Here is a 12311-nt window from a genome sequence, read left to right on the forward strand (position 1 = left end):
TCTGTGTGACTTCAGGTGTCTGCGCTCCAGATTTAATCACATAATCCGGATCAAACGCTGAGATGACAGAACATTTATAGGCCTGTTGAGTGTTGGATTTGCTTCGATTTGTCAACTCTAAACCTACTCTGAATTTGTTCATCTAGCTTCACGCAACAGGTGGACGAAGCAGGGTTGAAGATGCTCTATGCTTTACGGCAATGAGTGGAGCAAAGCAAGTGTTTTCAGTTAACTCTGATGGAAGACAAGATTCACTGAAACACAACAAGACAAACAAAAAACATTTTTTTCTGTCCTGGAGGACCCCATGCAATGGACATTTTGTAAGTCTCCCTTATCCTTATCTGACACACTCAAATCAGGTCTTGCAAATTTTGTCATTTAAAAGGAGAAATCCACTTCCAGAACAACAATTTACAGATAATGTACTCACCCCCTTGTCATCCAAGATTTTCATGTCTTTATTTTTTAGTCGTAAAGAAATTATGCTTTTTGAGGAAAACATTTCAGCATTTTTCTCCATATAATGGACTGATACAGTGCTCTGATTATGAACTTCCAAAATGCAGTTTAAATGCGGCTTCAAACGATCCCAGCTGAGAAAGAAGGGTCTTATCCAGCAAAATGATCTGTTATTTTCATAAAAATAATACAATTTATATACTTTTTAATGTTAAATGCTTGTCTTTTCTTACTCTGCCTGAACTGTTTTTGTTCTGGTTCATGATAGTTAGGGTATGTCGGAAAAACTCCCATCTCATGTTCTCCCTCAACTTCAAAATCGTCCTATATCACTGTTTTACATTTTTTGTTAAGGGTTTTTGATCTTCTTTGCATGTTCACTTTGCATAGACTGTGTCAATACTTCTGCAGCAATGTAGGATGATTTTGAAATGATTTTTGAAGTTGAAGGAGAAAATCTGATTGGAGTTTTTCGACATACCCTAACTGTCTTGAGCCAGAATACACAGAGTTCACAAGCGTTTCAGATTAAAAAGTATCTAAACTGTATTTTTTTTAATGAAAATAACCGATCGTTTCGCTAGATAAGACCCTTCTTCCTCAGCTGGGATCATTTACAACAGCATTTGGGATCGTTTGAAGCCACATTTAAACTGCATTTTGGAAATTCAAAATTGGGGCACCATAGCAGTCCACTGTATGGAGAAAAATGCTGAAGTGTTTTCCTCAAAAAACTATTTCTTTATGACTGAAGAAGGAAAGACATGAACATCTTGGATGACAAGGGGGAGAAACTTATGTGAATCTTTGTTTTGGAAGTGGACTTCTCCTTTAAAACTCCTTCCACACAAAGAACACAAATAGGGTCTTACAAGCACATGACTTTGCAGATGCATCTTTAATGGCAGAATAACTTTTACACATGATGCCTCATATGACTGTTAAAGTTTCCTTGATATCTAAAACTTTTTCCACAGTGGTGGCAGGTGAATGGCTTCTCTCCAGAGTGAATTCTCATGTGAGTCCGAAGGTTTGCTTTAACGTTGAAACTCTTTCCACACTGAGAGCAGGCGAAAGGTTTCTCTCCGGTGTGAATTCTCATGTGATTCTTAAGCTGCGATTGTTTTGTGAAACTCTTTCCACAGTCATGGCACATGTTCGGCTTCTCTCCAGTGTGAGTCGTTATGTGAATCTTAAGATGATCTCTGTCTGTAAAACTCCTTCCACACTGATGACATTTAAAAGAGTTGTCTCTTGTGTGAATTTTCATGTGGTTACTAAGAGTTGCTTTACATCTGAAACTATTCCCACACTGATCACATATAAAGGGCTTCTCTCCAGTGTGAATTCTCATGTGAGTGTTCAGATTTCCTTTGCATGAGAAAGTCCTCCCACACAAATTACAGATGTAATTTCTCACTCCAGTGTGAAGACTCATGTGGTTATTAAGGTCTCCTTTGCGGATGAAACTCTTTCCACACTGCTCACATGTGAACGACTTCCCTCCAGTGTGAACTTTCATGTGAGTGTTCAGATTTACTTCTTGTAAGAAACTCTTTCCACACCGTTTGCAGGCAAAGGGCCGCTCTTCTGTGTGAACTCGCATATGATTCGTAAGGTATTTACTGAATTGGAAGCTCTTTCCACACTGATCACATACAAAAATCTTCTCTCTAGTGTGACCTCTCTTGTGGGTTTCAAGGTTTTGTTTTTGTGCTCGATTAGAACTGTTAGGTTTGGTCTTCCGAGCTCTTTTCCGTGAGGAAATCTTTTCAGTCGGTCTAGGTTTTTCACCAGTCATGAAATCATGCTGTATCTCACACGGATTTTCTTCTTCCTTTTCATTGAGTTCTTGACTTTCCTTTTTCAGTTCCATCAGCTCTAAGGTGAAAAAACAGACAAGACAACTTAACCGCAATGTCACAATTTCACTCGTCTATGCAGTCTTGATAAATGGCGGTGAACAAATTTGTGTCAGTGTATAAGCATTGGACAGAGGGGAGAATGGGGCTTCATTGGCTCAGACAAAATGGTGCTGCGGCAATGGAGAAAGTTTGAGAAAGGTAGCAGGACGGAATAAAGTTTGAATTACATTAAAGTAAATGGATTAACACAATGAATTACACAGTGAATGAGTTTGGTCTTTTGAATAAATACACCAAGGCCCTGTCTACACATGGAATCACCTTTACAGAGAGACACATTTACATTTACACCTGGGGTCTCAATTATAAATGTTGTGCACACACAAATTGGAATAAAATTCTCTCACATCTCACATATCGAGATCTATAAAAAATAAACATAAGAACACCACACCACGAGAACAATCTAGACCATGTGTACGACGTCTTTTTCCTGAAGTAAGAAATTTCATTAAGACCCTAAAGAATCATATCAACTTGTGGAAAATGGGCATCCAATGACCCCTTTAATTTATATCTGTAATTAAAGTGAAAGAATTTTTAGCATCATTACTCCAGTATTCAGTGTCACATGATCCTTCAGAAAACATTTTAATATGCTGATTATTTTTTGGAACCTGTGATACTTTTTTTTTTTTCAGGATTCTTTGATCAATAAAAAGTTAAAAAGAACAGCATTTATTTAAAATAAAAGTGTTTTCTAACAATATACACTACTTTTCAAAAGTTTGGGGTCAGTGAATTTTTTTTTTTTTGAAAGAAATGAATACTTTTATTCACCAAGGATGTGTTAAATTAATAAAAAGTAATAGCATAGATATACATTGCTAGAAAATATTTATATTTTGAATAAATGCTGTTTTTTTTTATTTGTTATTCATCAAAGAATTCTGAAAAAAAAAAAAAAAGAAACACAGGTTCCAAAAAATTTGGCAGCACAACCGATTCCTTGATAATTCGAATAATAAATCAGTATATTAGAATGATTTCTGAAGGATCATGTGACACTTATGACTGGAGTAACAGCTGATAAAAATTCAGCTTTGCATCTCCGGAATAAATTTTATTTTAAAGTGCATTAAAATAAAAAAAACATTATTTTATATTGTAATAACATTCTTCAATATTACAGTTTATTCTGTATTTTTGATCAAATAAATGCAGACTTGATGAGCACAAGTCTTACTGTTCCAAAACTTTTGAGCGGTAATGTACATTAAATATTCCATTCTCATTCATGGAGATAAGAAACTGAAATTACATAAAGTCATTACAAATAAGAAGTTAAACAAAAATTAAATGAATTAAGATATATTTGGAGTGGACTGCATTTCCAATAAATTAGCCTATAAACATCCTAAAAGATGTTCAAATTATCAGCAAAACTGCATAACTGTAATTTGATATGAACTGTTTAAAACAATTAAAATACTATATGGACATTTTTATATTTATTCTGAAATGTAAAGATATTGGATAATTTTTAGCTATGTAATTTGTATTGCACAAATGGCATTTATAGTTCACTTCTCATATTTCCTTAATGTCTTATAGCTTTGACGGTGTTAAACATGGTGTCACGTGGATGAGAGTATGCATGGAAATGATATGCAGATGAGGTTATGCACAGTAAAACTAGGTGTTATAAGCGCCATGTATGATGATTTCGGGGAGGAGAAGGGGTGGAGATGTATGTATGCAAAATCGTCGCCTGACTGGAATTTATAAATGGATTTTTGTGCTAGTTCTGACTTTTTTGCGTACGCAAAATCTAGCTTTTGTGGATACAATTTTAGGACGAAATCTGAGTGTTTTATAAATGAGACCCCTGGGCCCATATTCATGAAAACTCTTAGTGCAAAGAGTTGTTCATAGTGGTAAAATTCTAAGAAATAATTATAATTAAAGATCCTAGCAAAGTAAAAAGTAATTCAGAAAGCATCTTAACCCTTAAAAGAGGTCTTAAGGTCCAAAACTGTTAGGAGTATGGATGAGGACTTTTAAGAGGCTTAAGAGTTTCTTTAACAGTGAAGAAAATTGACAAAACATGAACGCATATAGACCAATTATCAGTTTGTAAACATTCGGGATGCACGCGCATCATGGTTGCAGAAAACCCAGGAGAGATAGCCTTTACGGCTAGAGAATTACACGGATATGGTACAAAATAGTTCGATTTAAAAATAGTTAGACTGATTAGATGGCATTTTCAAAATGTTCTCTGCATATTACAAGAGCTTGTCACTCAGGAATAAGCACTGTTATTCAACTAAATTGACGTTAGATAGTGGGATAGTCTTACAGATCGGAAATAGGGATGACGTTTTTGTGGGCGCTTCCAGTAGCAGTCTGTGGAGCCATGGAATAAAAGAATAAAAAAAAAATTCTGACTTTATTCTCACAATTCTGAGATTATATCTTACAGAAGGAAAAACAACTCGTCATTTTCTCTTTTCCCCTCGGCTCAGAATAGGAGTTTATATCCTAAACTTCTGGCTTTTTTCCCCTCAGAACTAACAAACTCACTAGTTTTGAGTTAAATGGAGTTATAAAGTCCGAATTAGAAAATATAAACTTGCATTTGCAAGAAAATACAGCCGGAATTGTGAGATAAAATAAATAAATGTTATGTAAAATGTTATAGTAATAGGTTTAAATAATATTTCATGTTGTAACTGTAGGGTTAATACAATATGTCCCCTATGAACAGCATATGAGAATATGTAGACATATTGTTTAAATGAAATTTATGCTTTAAAAGTAGAGTAATCATAGCAGTTTTTATCCATAGCATGTCCGTTTAAATGTCTGCGTTTGGCTTTAAATGGCGTCTTTGACTACAGTATTCTATAAAAATGATTTGCATTCCGATTGACGTTAAAAAGGCATAAAAGTATTTTTTCCTCTTATTCCATGTATTTTACCCGTTTACCTCCATTTGTTACCAATGTTTTTCTGCAACCACTAAGCGTGCGCAGCTGCCAGTGACGGAACTGCAACGTCTACACAAAATTGGTCTATTCCGAAGTAATATGACAACAGCTAAAGCTATTTCTATTTTTAAAAGTGGAGACCGGCATCTTTTTTTCCAACTATAGATCAGTTTCTCTCCTTTCCCAGTTCTCAAAAATTGTAAAAAAATTTTATGTCCATAGGCTAGACAATTTCGTAGACACATAAATTATTGAGTGCACATCAGTATGGCTTTAGAACAAATAGGTCAACATCAATGGCAGTGATGGAAACGGTAGAATAGATTTCAACTTCAATGGATAATAATTAATATACTGTGGCGGTGTTCCTAGACTTAAAAAAAGCTTTTGACACTATTGATTATGGCTTATTGATAATGAAACCGGAGAGATATGGCATAAGAGGAAAAGCCTTTGCTTAAAAGGCACCTTGATGACAGACATCAATTTGTACTAATGAATAGCATTAAATCAGAATTAATGAAAGTTATTTGTGGTGTTCTGCAAGGTTCGGTGATAGGCCCCAAATTAATTGTAACATATATAAATGATATTTATAATGTGTTTAAAAGTAATACAAATGATTTTGTTTGCTGATGATGCAAATTTATATTATTCGGGGAAACATTTGAAACTGCTTCTGAATACTGTGGAAAAATACCTGATGGAACAGACTTTCACTGAATTTATGTAAAACAAATTTTATAATATTTAGAAGTCGACAAAGTAACATTAAAGTTAAATTAAGGATTAACAATGAGGAAATTGAGTATATGAAAATAAATTTTGGGCGTTATAACTGATCATAAATTATGTTGGAAACCATATTAATTGCGTAAAAACAAAAATGTCCAAATCTATTGCAATATTAAACTATATTTTGAATTAAAAACAACCTTTCTATATATTGTATTGTGCGCTCATAGTTCCATACATTACATATTGTGTGGAGGTGTGGGGGTCATACATATAAAAACAACACATATGTATATTACACAAGAAAGCTATAAGGATTGTTAAAAGGGCTGATTATTACTAGCCAACCTAAACGTAATTTTATTTACAAATTTATTCTTATTATTGTGTAAAATGTATTTTAAAAAAACACTTATGTAAAATGTATTCTTATTATTCTCAGCACGTTTTTTATTATATATAATCATATTATTGGATAATTTAAATCTTGTTCAAAACTAAATGCGCTGTAGTTGTATACGAAGAGTTCAGATGCAAAAACCAGATGCCATCCATCTGACATCTTTCTTTAAAAAAAAGCATTTTTATCAGGCTAAGTATAGGTTTCTATGCAAGTACCAATACTTCTGATTGGGCTGAGGCTGGAATTTAGCAAGTTTGAAGAAAAAGCAGTTGATGGACGTATAATATGTGTCGAGAGCATTCACTCAGTATCATTATCTCATTTTTGACCGAGATGGCTTTTAGCTGGTTTTGCATCTGAACTTTTCATATATTCATATTCAATATAATTATGTATTTATATGTATATAATATGCATTTTAAAATTGTACTGCATTCCAGCTGCTGCCATAATAAAGACCCATTTCTAATGTTTACGTGCTTGTCTTGTCTTTGTGCTGTGGTGGAACAGTTATTAACTATTGTTCTTTTAAATACTTTCCAGCATTTCAGCATGCAAAACAAAGCAAAGCACAACAGTAACCATATAGTGTTCGGCAGTGGTCACAAAGCATTTAAACACTGAATTTTGAATCAATTTGTTATTGTAAACTCAGAGATATGTATTCAAATGGCAATTAAATTACCACACAACCCTGGTGTTTGTCAAAAAAACAGGTTATTTAGCTGCTAGATCATGTCAGCACTTCCTAGGATGAGAGGTAAAAAACTACTGGCTTATTTATTGATCGATTCAATGAATATTTACTATTTATTTTCAGAAATGTAAAGAGTATTATGATAATATGTTTTGCTCTCACATGAGTTTCTTCAAGAATATCACTCACTTCTGTAGAGCTGGACATTTTAGTAAGGACTAAATGAGCTTTGAGAATGAAAACCAACCTGTTTGTGCCTCATTATCTTCAACTTTGACTCTGAATACTTCTTCAATCTTAATATCTTCACTCTCCTCTTTAATACACGACATCTTTATAATAGCGAGCCACCTGGATTGCTTCAGCAGGAGTTTTTCAGTGTTTGAACACTTCGTCCTGTTTAAGAGAAGAATAATTAACAGTAAGAGAAAAAAAAATCCAAACTAAATCTCTGGGTGCCTCTCAATCAGCTCCCCATCGTTCAGTAGTCAGCACACTGGTAAGGGAGTCAGAGTGATAATTATTACCCTTAAATTACCTGATGAGACAAAAACAACAAAAACTAGCAGTCAGAACACAAATTACATTAAAGTTTTATGTTTGCATTAAGATTTATATTTGGTGTTTGATGGGTAGATTATTTTTAATAGATTCCACTTTCATGAAAACATGCAGTTGTTTTGTAAACGTCGTAAACACGTTTGCGTTTGTTGCTCTCGTTGCATTTAGCGATTCAAAACAGTGAATCACTTTGAGAAGAAGTTGATTCAATTGGCTCGGGGTTTTAAAAAGGCTCCGTTTCTCTCAACAATACTCACCAGTGACTGAATTCGTGTTTATTATAAAACTGATTCACGATATATGGAGCGAAAATGAGACGCACCTTTTCTGTTCCTCATACTTATACAAAGTATCCTTTATTAACTTCACTAGGTAAGCGACTAAAATGTTACATTCGATAATAATGCATTCCAAACTATACATTTCTCAGAAAGGGTTATATTGATTTAAATATTAAATGATTGAAAACACTCACCTTTCTTCAGCCGAATGGCATTCCCGAGAGCGCGGCGCACGCGTATGACGTCACATCGCCAGACCAAAATAAAAGTCTTTGGATATACATTATGTTACTAATTCAGTTCACTTGAAGGAGTGAATAATACGAGTGAGTGAATTCACTCAGACGCTGAGTGCACCAGAAGAACTGCTGCTTTTGCATAGTTTGTGATTAATTTGAAACTGGCAAATGTAAGCAACTGTAAAGTGCTTTTGATTTATGATAAACTACAGAGCATTTTGATACTATAAATCAAGGATACAATTTCAGGACTGAAAAGACCTTCTGAGTATTACAAACAAAGACTATAGAATGTTTTAAAGGGAATTTGATTACAAACTCTTTTGAATTTGTAGATCAAAATTACATTTGTGTTTGCAGAGAGATTTAACTGTTTTATTAACTGAAACTGAATCCTTATGTCACTGTATACTGCTGACAAAAAAAATGGTTTTACTGGTTATAAAAGGAATTGTATTGGTTCTAATGAAAATTGTAAATGGTCTCTACTGGTAATTTGAAGGCTTTTATTGGTGGTTTGCTAAAACCATTAAATATTTTTTAATGGTTAATAGTTGATGGTTTGATCATCTTATTCCAACACAGTTTCTTCCCCAGAACATAAAGGCAATAAATATATATTTAGTTAACATGGATTTCATTGAAAGTCTGTGACTGTAAAGGATTACAGTTGATTACAGTTGGTAACCAACATTTTCTCACGTTATATGTGTTAAAGGAACCGTATGTAAGAAATTTATTTCAGTTAATCATAAAATGGCCCTGACATGTCACTAGACATTAAGAAATCATGTTCATTTCAAATACTTATATCACTGACAACAGTGGTCCGGCCAGGATATTGTCATTTAAAGGTGAAAGTTGCAGCCCTCAACTGATGTTGATGTTGTCATGTTGTGTTTTGGTCTGAGGCGCCACCCTCCAGCTATCTACCAATCACGAAGTCAGTAGAGTTTCGTCATCCGGGTTGCCAGCTCTGCTCTAGTTACAGATGCAGCTACGAACGTGTCAGATAAAACATGTATAAAGTTATGAAACCTAAAAGACCTCGTTATGAATCCGAAGTACGTCGTGACAAAGTCCGAAATAAAACAAGGATTTGTACAGGAGATGCCTTTGACAGATGGAGACGGCTGAAAACGGAGAAGAATTTTGTTGGTATAGGCTAAAAGCCCCGTGCTTCTGTACACAGTGGATTTGCCACGGTCGCCCGTGCTAAATGCGTTCATAAAAAGCTTTATATCGCACCACTAGCACGGTATGAAAACAATCTATGTTCCGACTGAAATGTGGTATTACAGTACATCTTTACGAAATATTTGGCTAATCGCCTTTAGTAAATTTTTGCGACACATAATTACTTCGCAAAACATCTCTCGTGAAGCATAAACATAAGTAACAGAAGAAAAAAAAACTTATTGTGTAGGACTCGTCACTTGCCATTGGAAGCTCCTTGTAGCAGCCTACGTTCCTGCAGAATCCTGCAGCTTAGCTGGCAACCTCGAGTCAGGGGGGGAGGGTGAGGGGATACGCCATTCTACAGTATTTTGAAAGTGATTGCAGTACCAGTTTTGGCCACAATCCTACATACGGTTCCTTTAAAATTGCAAATATTTAATCTTTGCTAACATGTGATTATAATTTTAACAAGTTACCTAAGCTCTCAGATTTAAATTATTGAAAATTGATTTACAAATATCATTTCCTCCCTAAATCAGCCCTCTATAATAGATGCACAATGAAAATTAACAAAACTGCCTTGTATAAGGATTAGATCGCAAGGATAAAACGGTCTTTGATCTTATTGAGTTCAGTGGTGATGTTCTTTCACATGAGCAATTTTATATAAAACACAGTTTTTGCAGTATAAAGTAATATGACAATATTATTTAATATTAATAATACAAATATGATAATAGTTTGATTTGTGACTCCTCATCTTCCCTTTTTATGAGTGAACAGTTCAGTTAATAAATACAAAATGCATTAACCAGTATATTAGAAACGCCAGAGGTACAAAGGCGCTTCATAGCGAGGTTCTTTCTTGCCTTTTTATAATCTGAAGAAGCTTCTTTCACCACAAAGAACCTTTTGTGAAAAAGAAAGGTTCTTCAGATGTTAAAGGTTCTTTATAGAACAATTTAAACAAAAAAAGTTCTATGACATCATGAAGCACCTTCATTTTTAAGATTGTAGAAAACTCAAAAATGAAGATCAGGAGACTGAGTGAATCTTCAGCAGATTCTTGATTGAGATGGTACTGTGTGGCGCACTGTAGTTTTACACAGATTTCGGGAGGCCGTTCTTACAGGTAAAGACAAAGCACTAAGATCACAAGATTAAGCAGTTGTTCAGTCACTCAGACTCTGTAGTTTCAGCAGCTCAAACAATCAGCAGAACTGTAGCACTCATTATCACAGAGATCAGGGAAAGATATACACTCACACTTAACTCACATACTGATTGGCATCAACAATGACATAAGATAAATGAGATAAAAGAGTGATTTTACATTTGTATTCACACACAAAGCAAAAGAGATTCCTTTTCAAAGTGAAATGTCATTTACCCTTGCCAAATGTGCTCTCAAAAGGTGCAGCAGTTCTATTAACAAAAGATGGACCCAAAATCCTCACCAAATCACTCCCCCACTGAAATTAGATTTCTCCCGATAACTATAAATTAATAACTATAAATGTAATTTCTACCAAGGGGGGCCCCAAAAACACTAAACACACCCCTGTTTGTAGATGCAATTTAATCTCATCTTTGAATGATAGATAATCACTAATTATTAAATGCATTCTCTCTGTATAGATCGTATGCACACGGTTGTTCAAAAGTTTGGGATCAGTATGATTGGTAATGATTTTTAATGTCCAACACTGATTTCTGATTGATCAAGTGGACTGGAGTAATGTTGCTGAAAATTCAGCCTGGCATCACAGGAATAAACAATGTTTTTTTTTTATATATATATATAGAAAAGCATTATTTTTAATTGTAATAATATTTCACAAGATTACAGTTTTTCTGTATTTTGATCAAATAAATGCAGCCTTGATGAGCACAAGAAACTTTTTGAACAACATTAAGAATCTTTTAAACAGCTGTCTACAGTCAAACCAAAAATTATTAAGACACCAGATACAGTATGTTTAATATTTTTTTCACTAGTGGGTGCAGGACACTATAGTTCATTTATGTAAGTGTGGATAGCAAAATAAAGTAAACTGACATATTATGCCGAAAAATTCTTCATACAGTGGGCTACCAGTAAAATTGATAAAAATTTGATTTGACTTTTGACCTGACCATTTTTTATTGCATACCTTTCTATCAAAGTTATCTGACATTATCAAAATGAATTTGTTCTGATACAGTTTAACTCTGAGTTCTTGTCATACTTTATTACCCATAATATACTCTATAATGACCAATCAGATTTGAGATCAGCAAAATAGACAAGACAACACAAGCGTAGGGACAACTCAGTGAATATCCTTAAATGTCCCAGTCAGATGGATTTGAACCCAATATATCATCTCTGAAAAAAATAAAATAAAATGGTCATTCATTAGAAAGTATTTCAGCATAAACTGGAAAGTAAAAAATTAATCTTTGATTAATATGGGTCTAAATACTCTGTATGTGGTGTAAATGTTTTGGAACAACTCTTGTTTTTGAGGCTCATTTATAAAATTTCATTATTAAGAATCTTAGGCTATTTTCATAAACAAATGAAAAGTGTTTACTATTTACAAACTCATACATATGTTTGCATTCTTCCAGCTCTTCTTGTAAGTGTTTTTGTTTCTTTAAGTAGCTATATTTTCTTTGAAAATCATGGTTTTTGAGATACAATTCCTCCTTCACTGTCAGAAAACTCTCTTTTTATATGTCTGTTTCAAAAAGTGGGGCTTCTCTCTTTCTAACTGTTCTTTCTTCAATATTTTTCAAAAGGCTTTTTTTCAGATGCCTCAACAGTCTTTAGAGTTTTCTGTAAGGCATGATTATAAAAAAAAAAAAAAAAATGTAACAGATGTTGATGTACAACAAACATGTTGTACAAAAC

General features: G+C 33.9%; 1 protein-coding gene across 2 annotated transcripts; it reads right to left on the reverse strand.

The window, feature by feature from the left end:
• Positions 1–528: 528 nt before the first annotated feature.
• LOC127164204 (gastrula zinc finger protein XlCGF8.2DB) lies at positions 529–8260 on the reverse strand. 2 transcript variants are annotated; one of them, XM_051107998.1, is made up of 3 exons: positions 8039–8141; positions 7403–7551; positions 529–2343 (listed from the first exon to the last, which is right to left on the reverse strand). In XM_051107998.1, the coding sequence occupies exons 1-3, from the start codon at positions 8137–8139 to the stop codon at positions 1379–1381; spliced, it is 1215 nt and encodes a 404-aa protein (XP_050963955.1). In that variant the 5' UTR covers positions 8140–8141; the 3' UTR covers positions 529–1378. The 2 variants fall into 2 exon arrangements, with proteins under 2 accessions (XP_050963955.1, XP_050963956.1); XM_051107999.1 differs by lacking the exon at positions 8039–8141 and adding an exon at positions 8192–8260 and having other exon boundaries at positions 540–2343.
• Between the last annotated feature and the right edge of the window lie 4051 nt (positions 8261–12311).

The sequence above is a fragment of the Labeo rohita genome, chromosome 4 (genome assembly GCF_022985175.1).
Source record: "Labeo rohita strain BAU-BD-2019 chromosome 4, IGBB_LRoh.1.0, whole genome shotgun sequence".
NCBI lineage: Eukaryota > Metazoa > Chordata > Actinopteri > Cypriniformes > Cyprinidae > Labeo > Labeo rohita.

Bases quoted from the DNA above. Each gene is read 5' to 3' on its own strand.
- LOC127164204 (XM_051107998.1), bottom strand. From the start codon at position 8,139: ATGTATAGTTTGGAATGCATTATTATCGAATGTAACATTTTAGTCGCT. The intron at 7,552-8,038 runs GTGCGTCTCATT...TCTCTTAAACAG, and splicing joins AAGTATGAGGAACAGAAAAG to GACGAAGTGTTCAAACACTG. The intron at 2,344-7,402 runs GTTGGTTTTCAT...TTTTCACCTTAG, and splicing joins AGATAATGAGGCACAAACAG to AGCTGATGGAACTGAAAAAG.